At 36.6% G+C, this 22,914-nt stretch overlaps 1 protein-coding gene across 2 annotated transcripts in view; it reads right to left on the bottom strand.

The window, feature by feature from the left end:
• Window positions 1-22,914, bottom strand: part of ZNRF2 (zinc and ring finger 2) — a 103,904-nt gene that overhangs the window by 10,819 nt on the left and 70,171 nt on the right. For both annotated transcript variants that reach the window (XM_019926097.3, XM_019926089.3), the window contains one exon: window positions 6,096-6,201. In XM_019926097.3, coding sequence (XP_019781656.1) covers window positions 6,096-6,201 — 106 coding nt within the window. The remainder of the gene's footprint in view (window positions 1-6,095; window positions 6,202-22,914) is intronic.

Genomic DNA, 22,914 nt, shown 5'->3' with positions numbered 1-22,914 from the left:
CTTTCAGTGATGCTATGAACATTCTTATACATCTCTTAGCCAGTACTACTCAAGGGGTGGTACACACAGTGCTAATCCTTGAGCTATTTGTTACCAGTCCTCTAAACACACTGTTCTGATTGACTTTTTTTTTTTTAAGCACTGCACAGCTTTCTTAATGAAGACAGCACTGTATTGATTTATTTTCTGGTAGAAGCTCCTTGATCTCACCCTGTACCTGCACACTAAGTAGTAGTAGCAGCACTGTCCTGGAGCACAAGATCAAAAATCCCTCCAGAGCATACCTAGGAGTGGAATTACTGAGTTGTAGGATATGTACAGCAGACTCATTTGTATGCTTACTGGACACTTGCGGCTTTTTGTGAACTGGCTGTCAACAACTTTTGCCTATTTTGATTTGTCTTTTCCTTACAGACTTGTAAGAAGTTATTATCCAGATATTTCAGCTGTAACATAATATACACATTTTTGATGAACCTTGCTTTCTACAAAACTATTCACTAAAAATAACAGGGTTTATGAGAGGAAAAAAACAGGTTAAAGGCAGACCACTCAAATAATACAACCCTGTAATCGGAACAAAGCTGTGTTCCTTCCAAACAAATAAAATACCTCTGTAAATATAGGATTTCTTTTAAAAGGGTGAGGTTAGCTTGATATAAAGAGGATTAAGGAAGGACTGATACTGTTTGAGTTACGGAGACAAAAGCCAAAGCACAACATTTGAGAACTATGAAGTAAACAGGCACTTCCAAAATAAATCCCAGAGCCTAACTGAATTGGGTGTGAGACTACTTGGTGAATGGGCATCCTTAAAGTTACCTGTATTCTTCCATGGCTTGCTTCCATATTTGCTCTTATTTGATGGAGCAAAGCATTAATGTGCTGAAAAATATTATATATGAACCAGTATGATGTGATTATACTGTCGCCCTTCTATACCATTTACCAACTACAATGAGCTAACTGCATTACAGAAAGTTGCTGAAGGAGAGTACTGTTTCAGACAGCAAAACTTTGTTGTTATGAAAACACTCCGAGGTCTAGTTTTTAACTTTTTCACAGTATCATGACGCAAAAAAAGTTTTAAATTTTAACGTAGTCAAATTCATCAACTTGTCTTCTAACTTTTTATGGGGAGGTTATCTTAGCCCCCCAAATAATTCCTTACCATGAGGTTAAGAATGTCTCTCTATATTCTTTCCGACACTTTAGATTTTAGTTTCCACGGGCAGTTAATTTGGAATTCTTATTTCAAATGTAAAATAGGATTCAATTATTTTTTCATATCAATAACAGTACTTTTTCATAGCAATAACATATCAATCGATCCCAGTGCCATTCACTGAATAGTTCATTCTTATGAACTAATTGGGAAACTAATTTTTCCATTTATTCATGTCAAACAAACCTTACATAGCACCTATTATGTGCCAGAACTTTCTAAAAATAACTCATTTAAAACCTCAGAAGAGGGACTTCCCTGGTGGTCCAGTGGTAAAGAATCTGCCTTTCGGGCTTCCCTGGTGGTGCAGTGGTTGAGAGCCTGCCTGCCGATGCAGGGGACACGAGTTTGTGCCCCGGTCTGGGAAGATCCCACATGCTGCGGAGAGGCTGGGCCCGTGAGCCATGGCTGCTGAGCCTGCGCGTCTGGAGCCTGTGCTCCTCAATGGGAGAGGCCACAACAGTGAGAGGCCTGCGTACCGCAAAAAAAAAAAAAAAAAAGAATCTGCCTTTCAATGCAGGGGACACAGGTTCGATCCCTGGTCAGGGAATTAAGATCCCACATGCTGCAGGGCAACTAAGCCCGCGCACCGCAACTACTGAGCCCACATGCCTCACTACAGAGCCTGCGTGCGGCAAACTACAGAGCCTACGTGCTCTGGAGTCCACATGCTACAACCAGAGAGAGAAAACCTGCACACCACAACCAGAGAGAAGACTGCACACCACAACGAAGAACCCATGCCCCGCAACGAAAGATCCCACATGCCGCAACTAAGGCCCGATGCAGCCAAAAATAAATAAATAAATGATGATAATTAAAAAAACCTCAGAACAACTCTATGAAGTTGGTACTATTGCCTCATTTTACAGATTAAGGCAGAGAAAAATTAAGTAACTTGACCAAGATGACACAGTGAATTAACAGAGGGGCTGGAATTCAAACCTTAGGAATCCTGACTCCCAACAGTCCATGCTCTTAAACCTCCATGTTATGCTGTCTCTCCATATATGCATGAGTGTTTATGGACTCTATTCTTTCCCACTTACCCACCTATATCCTTTCCACACCGTCTTAATTAATAGTCCTATAGTGAATTTGTACAGGACAAGCTCCCTGTCCCTAGGATTGCTTTCTTCTTTATGAGTGTCTCGACTATTCTTGGCCCTTTGTTCTTTTATCTGTATATATTTAAGAATCAACTTGTCAAGTTACATGAAAAAATTAGTTGAGATTTGACTGGAATAGCATTAACTACATAGATTTGGGGTGAAGTGACATCTCTATGACATTGAGTTTTCCTAGCCACAAAAAGGTACCTGTATTTATTTTAAACCTTCTATAATATCTTTCAATAAAGTTTTAAAGTCTTGAATATCTTAAGATTTATTCTCAACATACTTTATTCCTGTTGTAGTTTCTGTTGCTGTTAATGTTTTTAATCTAAAAAAAAGTTATATATATTTTTTGTACTGGGATATGAATGCAGCTGTTTTTCATATGTTGAGCTCATATCTGGCAACCCAGCTAAATTCTTATTAATTTTAATATATTATCTAATATTCTTTGCTTTTGATTTTAAATTATTAATAATATAGAATTTATTAATCTGGTCCTCTTCCTCTGTTAATGTGGTAACTTATATACATAAATTTTCTAATCATACATTTCTTTGCATTCGTAACATAAATCCAATTGGGTTGAAAGGCATTACTTTCGATCTATATTGATGAATTTGGTTTGCTAGTATGTTTTTGGATTTTGCATTTATATTCATAAATGAGAGTTCCTTTTAATTTTCTTTCTTATCCTGTCCTTGTCTGATTTGGGTTATCAAGTTTATACTATTCTCATAAAATAAGTGGGAGAACCTTCTATCATCTTCTACTTTTGGGGGGAATTTACAACTGTTAACATGGTGTTCTTTGGATATCTGATAAATTTGCTGTCCAACTGTCATCATGGGCCTGTTTTTAGGTTTTTGGTTTGGTTTTTTAAAAACTATTTGTGGTTTTTCAGGGTTAGTCTTAATAACTACTTATAGTTATTAGTCTATTCAGGTTTCCTATTTTTGTGTCATTTTGGACAATATTATATTTTTAAGGAAACTGCCTGTTTTGTTTAAATTTTTTACTTGAAAAGTATAAAATTTTTCACAGAATTTTCCAATCGTTTTTAATTTCTGCCATATCTAGAGTTATGTGTTCCTTTTCATTCCTATACTGTTTATTTTTTCCTTCTAGAGACAATCTTGCCAGAGGCTAATCTATTTTATTATTCTTTTCAAAGAAACAACTTTTGACTTTGTCAGTCTCCACTCTAGTGTGTAATTTTTTCATTCAATCTTTCTTCTCTGATCTTTGTTTGCTTTGTGTTTATTGTTACCAATTTTCTAATTTCAGTAAGAACTTTGATTATTGATTTTCAGTCTTCTTAAAAATATTTTAAATTAATTAATTTATTTATTTTTGGCTGCAAAGGGTCTTTGTTGCTGCGCACGGGCTTTCTCCAGTTGCAGCAAGCGTGGGCTACTGTTCGTTGCAGTGCGTGGGCTTACTGTGGTGGCTTCTCTTGTTGCGGAGCATGGGCTCTAGGTGCGTAGCCTCAGTAGTTGTGGCGCATGGGCTTTAGCTGCTCCGTGGCATGTGAGACCCTCCCGGACCAGGGATCAAACCCATGTCCCCTGCATTGGCAGGAGGATTCTTAACCACTGTACCACCAGGGGAGTCCCTTTCAGTCTTTCTTTTAACACAAGCCTTGGTTTTCACTATTATTCAGTTCAGAGTATTTTCTAAGTTCCCTTATGACTTCTTCTTTGATCCCAGAATATTTATCTTTTGTCACTGACATCAAACTGAGCTCAGAGAACAGCTTTCTGTATGGTACCATCGTTTTGTGGTTTGTTAAGACTTGTCTTATGGTCTAGTACATGATCAATTTCTACAATACTTCATACATACTTGAAAAGAAAATGTACTAATTGCCGGGTGCAGACATACACATACATATCCATTAGATCAAATCTGTTAACTGTATTGCTCAATTTTTCTAGGTCTTAACTAATTTTGTGTATGTCTGCTTGACGCAGTGAGAAGTGTGTTGAAATTTCCCATTATCATGATGGATTTGTCAATTTTTTCTGACAGTCCTACGAATATTTTGAGACTGTGTTCTTTGGTACACAAAGAATTGAATTTTATATACTTTATCATAAAATATTAATAATATTTTCTGCAGTAAAGTTACTTTTGTCCAATATTAATTTAGCTTTGTCAGTTTTACTTTAGTTAATATTTTCCTGGATATAGTTTACTATCCCTTTACATCCATATTTTTCTATATCCCTTACGTTTAAGTGTGTTGCTCATCAACAGCATATCCCAATCTTTTGATTTGTTTTCAACTGGTTACTTTGATCTATTTGGATTTATTATAATTACTGATACTGGATTTATTTTTGCCTCTTTGTTTTGGTACTATTTACTATTTTCTCTATGTTTTCCCCAACCCCCATGCCCTGCTTTTAAATAAAATTCCACATTATTTCTTTTATTGCTTTTAAAGTTATAGTTTTCTATTCTGTTTGTAGGTTACCTTAAATCATCTTAAATCAAATTTTTCCTGAAACCAAGAACACTTTATGAGAAACCAGATGGGCTCTGGAGTCAAACAGACATGGCTAGAATCTCAGTTCTTCCATTTATTACCAGCTATGCGACCTTGGAGAGATTGCCTATGGTCTCCCAGCTTATTTCCTCAGCTGTACAATGAGATTGTTACAAGGCTTATATACGATAACCTATTCAAGAAGCTATGGACAACACCTTGATCACAGTAAATGCTTAACAAATGGTACCTTTGGGATGCAAACAGATATGGGCTTAAGTTTTAGTACTCGCAGGAAAAAGGTCATTTTTTTTTAACATCTTTATTGGAGTATAATTGATTCACAATGGTGTGTCAGCTTCTGCTGTATGACAAAGTGAACCAGCCATACATGTGTGTGTGTGTGTGTGTGTGTGTGTGTGTGTGTATATATATATATATATATATATATCTCCCCCCATATCTCCTCCCTCGTGTCTCCCTCCCACTCTCCCTATCCCGCCCCTCTAGGTGGACACAAAGCACCAAGCTGATCTCCCTGTGCTATGCGGCTGCTTCCCACTAGCTATCTAGTTTACATTTGGTAGTGTATATATGTCCATGCCACCCTCTCACTTCGTCCCAGCTTACCCTTCCCCCTCCCTGTGTCCTCAAGTCCATTCTCTACACCTGCGTCTTTATTCCTGTCCTTCCCCTAGGTTCTTCACAACCTTTTTTTAAATTATTTTAGATTCCACATATTTGTGTTAGCATACGGTATTTGTTTTTCTCTTTCTGACTTACTTCACTCTGTATGACAGTCTCTAGGTCCATCCACCTCACTACAAATAACTCAATTTTGTTTCTTTTTATGGCTGGGTAATATTCCATTGTATATATGTGCCACATCTTCCTTATCCATTCATCTGTCAATGGACACTTAGGTTGCTTCCACGTCCTGGTAGTGTAAATAGTGCTGCAATGAACATTGTGGTACATGACTCTTATTGAATTATGGTTTTCTCAGGGTATATATGCCCAGTAGTGGGATTTCTGGGTCGTATGGTAGTTCTATTTTTAGTTTTTTAAGGAACCTCCATATTGTTCTCCATAGTGGCTGTATCAATTTACATTCCCACCAACAGTAAGGCTATTGTTTTTTAAGAAATGGGGAAAGGGAGTTTCAATGAAGAAGAAATCTTTTCAGCCCTAACTACAAAAGTGTGAAACCTGAGAAAGGTCTTTTAGTCTAATATCAATTTGGTTAACATAAAAATAAACTTACCCTTTATGATATATGCATAGACAAGGCAGTCGTGCTATAGTATCTCCCTGCTGCAATTCTTCAAGGCATATTGCACATTCCCCAGCATCTTTACTCAGCACATCCTCTGAGAAAAAAGAAAATGAGTTTAGGACAATAAAACTGAAAGAATTATGTGAATGCTAACTTATGAAGAGTGCTGACTGGCATGTTTTGTCAGAAATACATAAAACTCAGCACCTATATTTGAAATGCTATTCACAAATCAGTGAATAATGTTTACCTTTACTTATGGACAGTGTCTCTCATTTCCATTTAGACTTCATTGAGGCACTGCAGTTAGTAATTAAGAACAGTATGGAATCCTCCAACTTGCAAATAACTTTGCTATAAAACTTTATCAGTAAGTCAGTTATTTGGAATTTGGAATTTATTGTCCTTATGCTACTAATCAATATTAATCTGGTGCCCAAGCTAGTTCAAAAAAGTGTATAGAGTATAACATGGCAGAAAAGACATGAAAATACTATTGTAATTTTTAAAATTCTAAAATAACAAAATTGCATAAGTTAAAGAAATCCTCTTTAACACAGGACTTTAAAACAATCTGCTTAATTCAAGAAAATACAAAGGTAAATCAAAGCTTTTGTGTAGATTCTGAAAGGGATTTTTGGAAACTTGAGGATTTCAGGCATTAGGCTCAACATTAATCCTTTTTTTTTCTTTTTAACATTAAATTTCCCAATTTTAATAACTGTACTATATTTAGGTCTTAATCCTTTCCCATGACAATGCCAAGTCTACTCCAGGCAGCAATTACACTAACTTGCAGGGTATTTTAATCACTTTGTTTAAAATATTCCTATGGTGAAACCCTTTATAAAGCAAAAATTCCTTTCGGGGGAAAGAAAAAAAAAAGGTTCTCTCAATTTATGTTTTATACTGAAATTTTAATTTAAATTACATTTTATTAACGTTAAATTTTAATTTTACAAGGATCTTGCCTAAAATAGAGTATATTAGCCGGACATACTTTGTGACTTTTTTTTTTCTTTTTCTGTACGCGGGCCTCTCACTGCTGTAGCCCCCACTGCCGCGGAGCACAGGCTCCAGACGCGCAGGCCCAGCAGCCACGGCCCACGGGCCCAGCCGCTCCACGGCATGCGGGATCCTCCCGGACCAGGGCACGAAACCGCTTCCCCTGCATCGGCAGGCAGACCCCCAACCACTGCGCCACCAGGGAAGCCCTGTAACTCTTTTTAAATGAGGAATAACTAAAACATGCCATTAAAACTGTTGAAGAGTACACATTCTTAGTAAGTTTGGAGAACAAAAAGCAAAAGCAGGAACATGCAGTATAAATTTATATCACAAATAGATAAATTACTGGTTTTGGAAATAAAACCAAACAAGCTAAAGGGGAAAGGCTGCATTAATCTCTACCTAAGTGCTTAAACACAGAGCAAGGTAGGAAAGTTTCCTAAAATTAAGTACTTATCTGCTAGTCCCATACCTCTTATAAACACCAACAAATTTAATTGTGCACATATCTGTAACAGTTCCTTCTAGAAAAATCCATTCTATAAGTAGTTCCCCCTTTAGTTATTCATTTTGAGATAGCACATTAAGATGAAATACAGACTCTATTTGGTCTACAGAAAGTAAGGTAGCAGCAGATGATTTACCCATAAGGCTAGAGGGGGTAAGAGGGCAACTTCCACAGAAAAAGGAAAGGCCTTAGCAAGAAGGCTTATGCTTTCAGAATCTAGGGAATATGGTTGAAGTAATTTAGCTAACTATTGGGTAGCTCACAAGCTAAAATATCACATCAAAGACTTAACCAGAAGATGATTTTTGGGCAAGTGGAACTGGGTAAATGGAAAATGATGCCTATTAACACTCCCCTCAAGAGTCCTCTCCCCATTTTTCTTTTCTTGACCCTGGAGGTCCCAACCACAACCCCGACCCCACCTGCAACCCCAAGTCTTTCCTCCTCCTCTTGATCTCCATTTTCCTCTTATTGTTCTGGATAGGTTTCCACAGATACGGAACCAGTTTAATGTAAAGCACCTAACTAGTGTTAAAGTTAATTGGTATATTGGAACCCACAAAATGGAAGTCATCTCAGTGGCTCTGACCACATCCCAAACCTATACCTAAGTCAGCCTAAACTACAGAAAATACCTCACTCTCAAGGAAACCCAACACCAATCACAATCCTCCAACTCAGCTTTAGCTAGCCTACTTTGCCCTAGAAAATAGAACCTGCTAGCCTTATAAGGAAACCCCCAGCCTCCTAGCCAATCATGTCTTGTTTTCACAGTGCCTCTTCTAAGGCCCCATAAAACTCACTCTTGTCCAAAATCCCCTGGGGAGGTGCTTATTAGGCACTGTAGTCCCCCAATCTATGGATTGTTTTTCCCTTGAATAAAGGACATCAAACTTGTTACCAAATTTTTTAGTTTTATTATTTAACATTAGGATGATAGCAATGAAAAAAAGAGGAAAGGATACGAAGGAAACACTAAAAGATCATAGTACAGGTATAATTCCAAATAATATGGAATTTTTTGTGGTATGTTCTCACCACTTAGATTTTTTTCACCACAAAGATATACCACATCATAACATAAATCTAAGTCGCACAACTAACTTCAAAAAATTAACCATCACTTTTTATCAAGCCTAAGACATCAATAATTATAAGATGCACCATGAGTTTTATATTTCACCAAGAAAAAAATGCTTCCGTTAAACTATGACACAAATCAATTTTAAGACATTTCTCATTTTTCAGAGCTGTTAAAATTTATAAGGTGTGTCTTAGAATTGATGGACTAGGGTATCAAATTTTCTACCTTTTGGAATATAGTAACAATGCATCTAGATTTAAGTATAAAGGAACCAAAAAATCTCTATTAACATAAATTAGATAGACCAGCTTTTAAAAAATAAAAAGTATTGCCACATTTTTGCCATATAAATCTATGTAACAGATTCTCAACACAAAATAAAAACAGGTAGAAATCCACGAAGTAAAAGCTTCTGAATTCATTGTTCACAGAAATGTAAGTGTCTTACACTGCTTTTATGTTGACCTATAACTACCAACTCTCATTTCTTTATCACAATAGGTTTTAAAAATCTTTTGAGTTGGGAAAATTTTAATATCTTAAAAGGCCTTGGTTATTCTGTTTACAAGAAAATTTATTTACAGTACAACAAAGACAAATCCAATCTGCATATATGCAAATCCATGTGCATAAATCTGCATATGTGCAAATCCATATGCATATAATTAGCAGAATATAGGGCTTCCCTGGTGGCGCAGTGGTTGAGAGTCCGCCTGCCCATGCAGGGGACGCGGGTTCGTGCCCCAGTCCGGGAAGATCCCACATGCCGCGGAGAGGCTGGGCCCATGAGCCATGGCCGCTGAGCCTGCGCATCCGGAGCCTGTGCTCCGCAACGGGAGAGGCCACAACAGTGAGAGGCCCGCATATGGCAAAAAAATAAAAGTAAGAAGAATATAATGATATGCTTTGCAGGTACTAATTAAAAAAAATCTTTTTAGTTTAATCTAGAATGACATATTAATGTCAGTCATTTTAATCAGAAGGTCCTAAAGCCCAAGTAATAAAAAATATGCAGAACTGTATTTTCTATGTTAAGATATATATATATATACACATACACATATATATATGTGTGTGTGTATATATATACATATACATATATAAGAACATTCCAAACACATTAATTTCAGTGCAGCCCAATATCCAATGTAAACAGTTTCTAATGAAATCATCTCTGCTCAGAAAATTAAAAGTTAACATTAACATATTATAGTCACTGCTCAACTGCATTTTGATAAGCAACTCTGAGTTAAAAGACAGTTCGTTCTCAACAGTTACTGCCCCAAGTAGCAAATGCTTAATTTTCAAATTTGAAAGTCTTATTTCCAATAGAATCTGTCTTTGTATGTTTGAAGGTAGTTTTTATTTTTGAAAAGTTACTATGAAACGTGATTAACTTTTGACTGGAGGTTTTCCAGAGTATGCCCCTCTCCTACCCCATTGTGACACTGTACTTTCTTTCAAAGGGAAATTTTCAGCTTAGTAATGAGATACATACAGAGTTAAATAGGGCCTAGAAATACCACTAAATCCAGGACACTGAAGCATCTTTAAGACAGCTGGGAAAAGGCTATTAAAAGTCTTTAGCTAATCAATTGAAAACATTCATGAAGAAACCATCTCAGGCAATAAGGAGTCAATGTTTTAGGACTAGAATACCTTAAGGGTAGACTACTAACTAGCCAAAATTAATATGAGAAAAGCAGAGAAGGGAACACAAATAGATTTAACTACCATGGTTGGCTAGTATGGAATTCCCGCTCTCCACAAGCACTGATTAGTGGACAGATACTCAAGACTGTGAACAGGAAACTAAACTTGTGTTGCTTTTTCAAAAGTGTTGTTGATGTCCCACCTAACAGCTGGAATCAGTGTATTCCTTATCAGTCTAATTCTTTGATTTATTCACATGGTCTATGCATTGATTTAGAGGTACCGATACAGGAAAAGAAGAATTAAACCTAGAATAGAACAATGATTTTATCAAGAAGTAGGCACCAGAATCACTTGGGTATGTATTCTGCTCAACAGAGAAACAAAACAAAAAAACATATACCTGGGCCCCATCCCTAGAGATTCTGAAATATACCCCTGCTTCAGAAAACAACTGCTATCAAGGAAAGAGCGTGCTGAAGTAGAAAGAGCGTAAGATTTAAAGCTGCAAACGATATTAGTTTGGTACATAACATCCAAAATGTTGGTCACCCTTGAGTTTCCTTTTACTCTTCTTTAATACTAGCACTAATAAAGGTATTCAAAATATTATAGAGATGAAATTTTAAAGACTCTTGTGTAAAAATTCATGTTATAAAAACACTATACAAAATATCAGTTTTTATCATTATCAGAAAAACCTTTATGGACTTCTTGAAAAACAAAGTTGGTCATTTTTCTCTTTCCTCTTCTCCCCATTCTGGTTATTCTAGTTGTTGCAATTTTATAAAATGTCATAAATAATCCCATGGCCAACAGAAACTTCTATAGGATACTCTTGACCCAGCCATTTCTAGAGACCTATTATAATTGCCAGACTGGTAACAACTCCATACAAACGATACTGCCTAATTAACTTTTAAACGTTTTGGCTTCACTCTATATTTAAAAGTACTATAAATGTCCACTTTGTTACATGCTTTTAGACGTACTTAAGTCTTTTATTAATCCTATGAGGTAACTAAGGTTACCTCCATTTTACAAATAAAGAAACTGAGGCTCAAATAAATTACGTAACTTACCAGAAGTTACTAAACTAGTAAGTTCTAGGGTCAGGATTCAAATTTAGGGTAAGTCTTTGGCCTTTCTACAACTTCATGAATTTTGCTACAAAACAATTTCACTTTAAGAGTATAAATACAGAAGCAAACTGTTTTAGGCAACGTTAGGTTTGAAATATTAAAGGTGAGGATAGCTACCTATTTAGAGGAAGTATGCTTAAGACTGGTCATATGCTTTATCTTCTGGAGTTATTAAACTGCTATAAAAACTGGTATCAGAAATGAGCTCACACTTTACCGCTTACTTCCTTCTATGGAACAGGAAAACAGCCCTGTCCAATAGAACTTTCTATGATGACAGAAATAATCTTTTAACTGTGTTGTCCAAAACAGTAGCTACTAGCCACATACGGCCTGAAAATAGCACTTGAAATGTGTGCAACTGAGAAACTGAATTGTAAATTTAATTTTTGCAAAATGTGAAATCTATATATTTCAATACAGTAGATAAGGAACACACATTTATAAACTAAAAACTTCTGGAAACTGTTATTTTACTTATAGCCTCAAGCTCTTAATTTGCATCACCCAAAGAAATTACTTAAAATTCAAGCAGCCAAATATGCAAAATTAAAATATTTAGCAAGTACAAGCACATATCCATATAGTTATTGCACATCAAGACAACATGAAAAAAAGCAGACAGCCAAAATCCTTTGGGGTGGTAGGGGAGAAAAACAACAAGACCAAATTTGTTAGAGGCAGCCAACAAAACTCCATGCGAAAATTTCATAATCATCACAACCTTATTTTCAGATCAAGCATCCAAAGGTGTATGATCTTTTCAGCAAAATACAATGCCAAGCACTATTATGGATCAGGCATTTTTACCTGAAGACTTATTTTTTGTTCTTGAACCCTCAATGATAGCAGTAGAAAACAAAAGCAGCTGAAATGTGAAATAATCCCTAGAAAAGTCAAGAATTAAAAAAATTCACAACATTAGTAAGAAGCAATTACTCAAAGAATGAAAAATTGCAGCTCACAAGGTTTATTAATAAATACTTTCAGATATAGAGTTATATCTAATGGACTTAAGAGAAGTTAACATTAATATTCTAGATTATAGATCCGTGAGATGTTACTGTACTCAAGTATCATTAAGGGGAGTTAGAAATGATATTTAACAAAGGGAAACAGTCATTTTCACTGTAAGATTAATATATCAATAAAAACATGGGGATAACCTTTACTAAACTGTCTAAAACTCAAAGTTCATGGTCAGGGTCAAATTTCACCCTGTTTGGAAACTTCTTATTCTGGTTCGATGAGAAATTGCGGGCTTCCTCTGCCTAGATGCTACTGACATTTACTGCATCAATGCTTTCTTTAGGTTAAATATAATTGAGAATTGGCTAAACACATAGCCACTTTTCATTTGCACTGTTAGAAATTTACTTTAAAATTAAGACTATTCTTCAAGAGGAGACAGAAGCTGTGACTCTTCTGATGACTTTTAAGGAAAGATGTGTACTCTTGGGAATATTTTGGAAATTGACATTTGGCACCTTCTCCAAGAAAATATAAGTAAAATAAAATGGAACCCAAAGTACATACTCCAAAAGGTAAAATATACAAAAACAACACTAACTAAAAACTTATAGATTTAGCTTTCTTGGACCTTTTTGTTTCTAACTTGCCTAAAAAAATAGCTCAGGATTAAGTATTTTATAAAACCAGATACTGGGACTTCCCTGGTGGTGCAGTGGTTAAGAATCCGCCTGCCAATGCAGGGAACATGGTTCGATCCCTGGTCCAGGAAGATCCCACAGGTCACGGAGCAACAAAGCCCGTGCGTCACAATTACTGAGCCTGCGTTCTAGAGCTGGCGAGCTACACTACTGAGCCCACGCGCCACAACTACTGAAGCCTGCACGCTTAGAGCCGTGCTCCGCAAGGGAAGCCACTGCAATGAGAAGCCCACGCACAGCAACGAAGACCCAATGCAGCCAAAAATTAATTAATTTTAAAAAAAGGTACCTAATAAGCTGCAAGAAGTTATACAAGTCATCTAAGAAATTTTTAAATTACCAACTTACTCCCAAATCTTCATACCAAATTAAGATGACTTTCCTTTACTCCGTCCCTGTAACAAATTGCTGATTTGCTAAACCCTGAATAAGTGTTTACCTAAATGAATTGTCCACATTAAAAAATTAATAAAAAGACCCAAAAACCAAACAAAAAAATACCCCAAAACACCCACATATAGAAAAGAAAAGAAAAGAAACTCCTGAATATATACAAAAATAGAATAAAATATACTTTGAACTAAAAGTTTCAGGTCCATTTTTGTTTTGAATCAATGCAGAGAGAAAAACATCAGTCCTAAAAAAACCAAAAAAGCTGATTTTCAAACTTAATTTATGATTGTATACTTTTAGAATTAGATTAATGTATTAAATTATAATGTAGGCTTTAATGGCAATAACAAAAGAGTCAAACAATCTGGGTAATATAATGTAGCAAATTTTAAAAAAGTGTTATTTATAGACAGTTCTAGGTTCAAATTCCAACTCTGCAACGGGTTTAGGAATATAATGGGGTAATAATACCTACTTCATAGGGCAGTGGTAAGAATTAAATAATATCTGTTAAATACCTACCACTGTACCTGGCAAGGAGCAGGTATGTTCTGAATACTAGCTATGTGATTACTGGCAAGAAAGGACACTTCCTCTGAGTTTGTTTTCTCCAATCTAAAGAAATGATGAAACCTGCTAGACTTGTCTCTTAGAAGTGTTATAAAGATCTAATGATATAACGCAAATGGAATGCAGTCTTACAGAAAAGAATAGGCCTGAACTTTGGACAATGCACAAAATTCTGAGTCTCATTTTCTTCAAATAAATTGCAAGTCATAATACCTGCATCTCACAGTCTTTCATATTGATGATTAAAAATAAAAGAATGAATGTAAAAATGCTTAAGGCTCTAAATGTTAGCTAAATTAAACAAAATTCTACTATCATGGGCTTCCCTGGTGGCACAGTGGTTGAGAGTCCGCCTGCCAATGCAGGGGACACGGGTTCGTGCCCCGGTCCGGGAAGATCCCACATGCCATGGAGCGGCTGGGCCTGTGAGCCATGGCCGCTGAGCCTGCGTGTCCGGAGCCTGTGCTCCGCAACGGGAGAGGCCACAACAGTGAGAGGCCCGCATACCTCAAAAAAACCCAAAAAAACAAACAAACAAAAAAATTCTACTATCATATTGAAACTGAAAAATGTCATTACAATGGTATTGTATTATAGCATACAACAAAACATATTATGTCAGAACTATTATCAGATTTATGAACTACGATTCTATCTATCATTCTGTTAGAATGAACATGAGAAGGCGTATTACTATGTGTATGTATACCTACTGAGGCTAAAGTGTGATGGTGTTTCCCTGCTGCTTCCCCGAGGCTACACGGTAATTAGCAGGCTGACTGGTAGATAAAGTACAGGGTCAAAACTCAAAATGCCTAAAGGGGGATAAGCCAGAAAACGTTCAAAAAGTAGCTCATCTTTTAACCTACTTCATAAGAAAAAAGAACAGCACAGTTGTGACAATAAATGCCAACTGAATTTGGCCTTAGTTTTAGGGGTTAACAGGTAATTGTGACAAACTGGTGCCCACAGTCCTATCTAAAGGGGCAGTTGCTACTATAGAATGCCATGTGGGAATAAAGAGCCAGTGTGGCTAGGTATATTTAAAGCAGCTGCAAATTTAGGTTTTTAGATGAAATTTCTTCATTTTCAAAATACTGACTCAAAAACATTTTTGATACTGTGTAAGCAAACAAAAAAAAGTCTGTGAGCCTAATGTAGCCAATACTTTGCAACCTCTGTATTCAAGAAGCAGTAAATTCCATGAGGGCAGAGAACCTTGTAGGTTCTGCTTACTCCAGCACGTAGCATAGTGTTTTGTACACAGTAACTGCTTGATAAATATTTTTTGAATAGCTAATGAAGCAAAAGATCTCCAAAGACTAAAGAAAGCACCAAGCAACAAATGAACCAATGGCAGAGAAAAGGCCCCAAAGCCAGAGGGTTGGTGTTTCAGTGACTTGGGCACTTCACTTGCAGTCTGGTGACTCAGCTGAGCTCAGACCTATTTTTTTTCCTATTTTTTTTTTAACTGTACTGACTTCTTCTTTATCCAGTGGTTCATATCAGCCAATCAACCAGAAAGCACTGAATATATGTGGAGTTTGCCAGTAAATAATTACAGGTTGATTAGCATGTATGGGTAAAGAATTAAAAGCACTATGTGTGCAAAGGAGAGAGATTTTAAATGTCCACTCCTAAGATAATAAAGCAAAGTGTGAAACTCAAATGTACCTGAAGGAAAAAGCAGGAAGGTGAGAACCAGTAGCTCTGACAACAGTCATGTAACATTAACAACTCAGAGTTCTTTCTTGATCCCTCTTCACCCTGCTACTAAATGACTAAATACTGTGACTAAACTACTAAAATAACTGTAACTAATTGCTGGATCCTGGAGAATCTAAATCTAGATTCATCTGAAACTTCAGATAATGAAATCTCATGAAAAATCAAGAGACAGCAAGTGTAAAATGGGTTTATAAAAAAATTGTTTTAAGAAGAGGGGAAACACACTGATTTTGAAACAGGTTTATTTCTTTCTGCTCAAAGTTTACCAATCCTTCAGTTGCCCAGGCAACTTCAGTACCTGAGTGAATCCCACTGGAACAAGGGAAGAAGGGTGCTCTGACAGTGAAAGCACTACTGAAAGAAAGAAGCTACTGAGTTGGCCTGAGGACAGAACTCTCTTTGCACCCAAGAACAGGGAAACTTCTTTCCTCACACTTTTAAACAAAAAGGGCTAGTGTGTGCCAAGCTAATGACCACAAGGCTCACAAGAGAAGAATATCCTACATTCTATCCACTTCTATTTGAGAAAGAAATAATAGTATGATCTACATGTGTGCTAACATTATGGAACAGAGAAAGGTCATACACTACGTATACACAACGATGTGAATGAAGGTGAAGCAAGCTGATAAACTGAAATAGACACCTACTATAATATCAGAACAAATGAATGAATGGAAGAAAGGGAAGGAGGAAAGGGATGATGACTTTACAAGTAGAAATTCCTAGAACCAAAACCCATTATTTTTTAATATTTCAGAAGGGAAAAAAGAAGGCCAATGCAGAAAACTAAGTTAGTAATCTAGAATAAATATCATGTAATTAAAAAATAAAAAAATTAACAAAAACATAAGACAGAGGATACATCAAGGAGCTCTAATGTTGAAATTATAGGAATCACAGGAAGAGAAAAGGAACAGAGAAAGAAATAATAATCAAAGAAATACTAGAAGAAAATAATCCCTGAGCTGACTAAACATTTGGGTTGCTAGACTGAAAACGTTTATAAAGTCTCAAGCAGGATTAATAAAGATGGGAGTAGAGTGAAAAAACACTTAAATAGATGCATCCTGGGAAAAAAAGAGAATTTCCAACCTTCAAAAAAAATTAACCTGTAAGCTTCCAAATGGAAAGAACAGGTAAGTTAAGATGAAAAAACAATGAGACCCAGCAAGACTTCACATCTGTAATACTGGGAGTAAGACAGTACAAAATTTTACAGACTTAAAGGGGAAAAAAAAAAAAGAAATAAAAATATCCTATATTCAGCAAAAGATAGTAATCATATATGAAGGTGAACAAGAAACACTTGGGAATCCAACAGCTCATTAAGTATACCATCCATGAAAGGCTTTCTAAGGAAATTATTCATGAAAATGCTTTTAACAAAAAAGAAAATTAAGAACAAAACCCTCAATATACAGAAAGTGAAAATTAAAGAGTACAGAAAACAGCAGTGAGCAATGAAATATGTTTAAGTGAAATTTAAATCTAAATAGATAATACTGTGACTGAAACTGTAATATAACTAAGGATTTTTGAAACAAAAGGAACATCCTGCCAGTGCAAAACTTAATATGTAATTACGATGTAAAGTCTAAATTATTTCATAATATCCAGGACTTGGAGATAGAGGGGGAGGGTAGTAGGGGACAGGAAAGTGAGCAAGAATAATATATTAGGGGGATGAGCACAAAGAAAACTCCTAATTTTGATAGAATAAAACAGAAGTATATGTTTAAAAATATATATTAAAGCAAGGTAACCAACAAAGGAATGAAAGATGTATAGTAAAAGTTCCGAACTAATCTGGAGGAAAGGGAAAGTAACTTGATCAATCCAGAGAAGGCTGGGAAGAACAAAGTAAAATAGACAATAAATACCAAATAAGGGAAAGAACAACACTAAATTTACCAGCTATAATGTAAATGTATGTGTGTTGAACAGTATAACAGGACATCATATAACTACTATCTAGCCTCAACAAATCAACTTATTTACTATGAATTAAAAAGAAAAAATAAACAAAACAGGGAAACATAGAGAAGCAACTGTCCTAGAACACATGCCAAGATATAAGAGCTCAGGAATGAAGATGAAAAAGAAGAGGGAAAAAAGCCTATTACAAAATGAAGGTGAAACTAGAAGGAGAACAAGAAAGAATAGACATACCTGATATCACAGTTAGGAACACAAGGGGTCAAAACTGAGAATAGTAAACTGGAAATGAAAAAAGCTTTAATAATTACAGAAAAAAATGTTACCTAAGGAAGACAAGAAAAGGAGATCCTATTACATACCTACAGTATTGTAAAAAATAAAATTACATCACAGAAACAAAAATAGATCTAGATCTATATACTTAAATCCTAGAATTGAATTGAATCCTAGAAGAAACTTATCATGAAAAATCAACACTATTTAAAATATATGCTAGTAGATATTGGTCAAAAAAAAATAGAGTTCTTTCGGCACCTTGGCAAAAAGACTGTCAATTCTAAAAGGAGGTGAAATCAGGCTGGTCTCAGATATCTCCAGAGAAGCATTTTACACTGTAAGACTGGAAGAAAGCTTATAATATCCTCAAGTAAAGGAAGCGCAACCCAAAGATTTCACACCCAAACTGTTATTCAAAAACAAAAACAAAAAACACAGACAACCAATATTAAACATGCAAACAGTCTAGTGAACTGTTTCCCATGAGCCCTTCTCAAAGGATTTATATGAGGATAAACCTCAGCTAACCAAGAGATGCCTGGAATAGCTAAAGCAAAAAGATTTGCAGTGAGAACTGAATCTACTTAAATGTAAGATTAAAACAAATGTGGGAATTATGATTAGATAATATATAACATATACCTAAAAAATTAAAAGTTCATTATTATCTACAATAATTGGGTGTAAAAAAGTATCATTTGAAGTTGACAAGGCAAATAAGAGAAGTATAAATATATTTAATAGCATAAGAGTAAAGATTAAGATAATGTAATAACTAAAATTGGGACAGAGCGGTACGAAAGGCAGAAAGAGGAAATATATTCAATTTCATCCCTGTTCATAGAAAGAAATTAATAGTGTCTAAAAATATAAACTTAAGGATACTATATAGTTATATTTATGAAAATAATCTCTAAATAAACAACAATAGTTCTTCCTAAGTAAAAGAGGCATATGGAACAGAAAAACTGGCCACTTGGTGAAACGTTTTTAAAAAGCCATAAAAACAGAAAGTATCAATACATAACGACAGAATTAAAACTAGCCATATTAATAAATGTAAATGGACTAAACCAACACAATAAAAAGGAAAGATCAGATTGGATCCTAAATGAAATTAACCCTGCATTGTATACAAAAAGCATATCTGAAACTAAAAGATGAAAGTTGAAATGAAGAGAAAACATTTATCAGGCAAATACAAACTATACAAACTAAAAGAAATAAAGAATTACAATCTTAACATTAGACAAGGCTGAATATAATGAGATGGCATTAAAGAAGACAAAGGACCGTTTATAGTACTAAAAGGTGCAACGGCACCTAAGTTATAATAGTTAGGAATAACATATTCATTCATAGCATCAGCATTCATAAAGCAAAAAAGTATAGGCAATACAGATAAAAATAGAAAAATTAGCAACAGAAGACTTTAATTTACCTCAGTCCATGACAAATAAAGTAAGAAAAAAGATGGATATAAAAGACCTTTTAAACTGAACACAAACATGGAACACTTGCCCAAAATGACCACATATTAAACTACACAAAGGAAATCTTAATAAACTAAAATATAGAAACAGTATAGATAACATCCACTGATCACAATATAGTAAAACTAGAAAATCGCAAAACCAGAGGGAAAAAAGCCCCTCAGCCCCTAACATCTAGGAATTTAAAAACACTCAACAACTTTTGAGTCAAAGAAGGTATTCCCCCAAAATACAGAATATCTGAATAAATTTTTAAAAAGTAACAATTTTTGCAAATATCCTGTATATTAGCAAATACACTCCAGCATTAAAATAAAATACTAGAAGTATTACCAGGAATACAAAGGTACATACATCCCTGACCAAGCAAGATTTCAAGGACTACATCCCATAGACATACCATACACATACAAAATACCAGGAACAACTTAAATACCCATCCACAAGAGACTGGTTAATTAACTGTGGTTCATCCACCTATAAAATATAAGGTAACTGAACATCCCTGGTGGCGCAGTGGTTAAGAATCTGCCTGCCAATGCAGGGGACACGGGTTCAATCCCTGGTCCAGTAAGATCCCATATGCTACAAAGCAACTAAGCCCATGCGCCACAACTCCTGAGCCTGTGTGCCACAATTACTGAGCCCACGCACCTAGAGCCCATGCTCCACAACAAGAGAAGCCACCGCAATGAGAAGCACACGCACCGCAACGAAGAGTAGTCCCTGCTTGCCGCAACTAGAGAAAGCCCACGCGTAGCAACGAAGGCTCAACGCAGCCAAAAATTAAAAAGATAAATAATTTTAAAAATATATACATATATATAAGGTAATAATAGTAAAGAGAACGATGAAGATCATTTGGAATAATTTCCAGGATATATAAAAAAATCTCAAGGTTCAGAATGTTTACAGCATGATTCCATGGTGTAAAGAGTGTGTGGGAACAGAACATATGTATATATTTGTTTGCATATGCATTAAATATCTCTGGAAGGATCACAAGAAATTGATAGTACTGGCCACCTCTGGAAAGGGTGACTGAGGGACTGAGGTGAGGGGAAGACTTCACAGTACATCCTTTGTACCTCTCTGCTTTGGCAAACGTGTTACCTATTCAAAAATAAAATTTAAATTAATTAAAGAAAAAAAGGAATAAGCAAAGATAGGCAAGTACAAATAAAAAGAAACTGTTGGGGTAACAATTCTCCATGGGTCTCTCCTGTTCAAGTCTTGGACTATCTTTTCAAGGATCTTTGTAGAGCAAACAGCCTTGAAAGATTCAGTGTCCCCTCCAGCGCAAGGGTGGACCTGCTTACTTCCCTAAGCTCAGGGTTCCTCTTGTATAATGCAAATCGCTGAGCATGCAGATATCCCCTTGCCCTCTTCACCATCACCCTGTGGGAACAGGGACTTCAGAAAGTGGCACAAAAAAAATGCTGATACTCTGGCTGCTGTTATGATTAATAATAATAGAAGTCCTTTGATTCTCTTTTCTGCCAAAATTCATGAAACTGTGGCAGACTGATATGTTAGCTTACAAGTAGGGTAAAATCTCAGACCCTTCACAGTTTCTGGTAAACCTAAGTCAAAATAATCTTGGAGAGGGCTTCCCTGGTGGCGCAGTGGTTGAGAGTTCCCCTGCCGATGCAGGGGACTCGGGTTCGTGCCCCGGTCCAGGAAGATCCCACATGCCGCGGAGCGGCTGCGCCCGTGAGCCGTGGCCGCTGAGCCTGCGCGTCCGGAGGCTGTGCTCCGCAGCGGGAGAGGCCACAACAGTGAGAGGCCCGCATACGGCAAAAAAAAAAAAAAAAAGAAAAGAAAAAAAAAAATCTTGGAGAAAGCAGAACAGAGAGAAGTGTACTTTATAACATAAAAAGATTCAACCCAAATAGAAAATAAGTCAAAAATAGTTTTTCAAATAACATAGCTATGAAAGATATAAAGCCAGAAAAAGATTGTTGCAAGGACACTATCACCAAAAGGAACTTAAAAAAAAATAAGAAAAAATTAGTAAAACCATGGCCACAGAGGGGACAGATACTTTAACAAACTTCTCCCCAGAGGACGCGCAAGCTCAGCGGCCATGGCTCACGGGCCCAGCCGCTCCGCAGCACGTGGGATCCTCCCAGACCGGGGCACGAACCCGTGTCCCCTGCATCGGCAGGCGGACTCCCAACCACTGCGCCACCAGGGAAGCCCCGAGAGCATTCATTTTTAAAGCCAGTTTAAATTCAGCGTAACCCAGCACAGAGTGATGGAAATATGGGTTAATCCCATTATAGTGAGAAGAGAAAAGGCTCTGGAGACAAACTTTCTACGTTTGAGACCCAGCTCTGCCACTTCCTAGCTGTGTTGACTTGGTCTCCTCTGTGATGGATGGCAAATGCTGAGCTGAAAAAACACAGATGTTTTCCAAGACCTTGACACAATGGGCTCCTGCCATTCTCTGGCTTGAATCCAGCAGCACCAGATCCATAGACAGCCTGTGAGAATCACACGGAGAAGCAACACGAGCCTTAAGGTTTGCATGGAAAACGAGGATGCCTGACTCCAAACATGAGGATTTCCATTTACGTCCTTGGTATCGAACTTAGGCAAAGTAGAATGCATGAAGGTGCTTGTTAAAGGTAAGAGTGAAAACGCTAAGGAGCATTTAAGTATGACTTCAGGATAGATTATTGTAGAAGCATGGGCCTACTCTATTTTTCAGGGTGATCACTCACTAACTCCACACACTTATTCTCGTGATGGACAAGCTTTCAGTTGTTATAAAGGAGAAACCATGTATGGAAAAAGTTAAATGGGGAAAGGAGGGAGAGGAGAAATGATAGTGACCATAAGCCTGACTTCTGGCTGTGTCAGGAACTGGCAGTGTGATGCTGGGCAAGTCACATTCTCTTGCTAGGCCTCAGTTTCTCCATCTTTAAACGAGAAGCTTGGTCTAGACCTGGAAGTGTGGCCCTGGACCAGCATTATCATCATCACCGAGGAGCTCGTTAGAAGTGCAGATTTTCAGACCTACCAATCACAAGCTCTAGGGGGTGGGACCCAGCAATTTGTGTTTTAACAAGCCCTCCAGGTGATTCTCAGAGGTGATTCCTCAAGTGTGATTCGAATTTATTCACACTCAAGCTTGAGAACAGCCATGAATAATCCCACTCTAAGAGCTTGACTCTCAGCTGCCAGAGCTAACGCTGCGGAAGAGTCAAAACAGCTCTCTTCTTGTTCCCGAGAGGTCACTTCCAAATGGTGAGTCTGTGATTCCAGTGTTTTACTTGGCTTTGTACATTGCTGCTTCCGTTTCTGTATCAATTTCTTGTACTTTCTGCCCGTAGAAA

The sequence above is a fragment of the Tursiops truncatus genome, chromosome 9, assembly GCF_011762595.2.
Source record: "Tursiops truncatus isolate mTurTru1 chromosome 9, mTurTru1.mat.Y, whole genome shotgun sequence".
Lineage (NCBI taxonomy): Eukaryota > Metazoa > Chordata > Mammalia > Artiodactyla > Delphinidae > Tursiops > Tursiops truncatus.
Note: the sequence above shows the minus strand (reverse complement) of the source record. Positions and strands in the feature narration are given on the sequence as shown.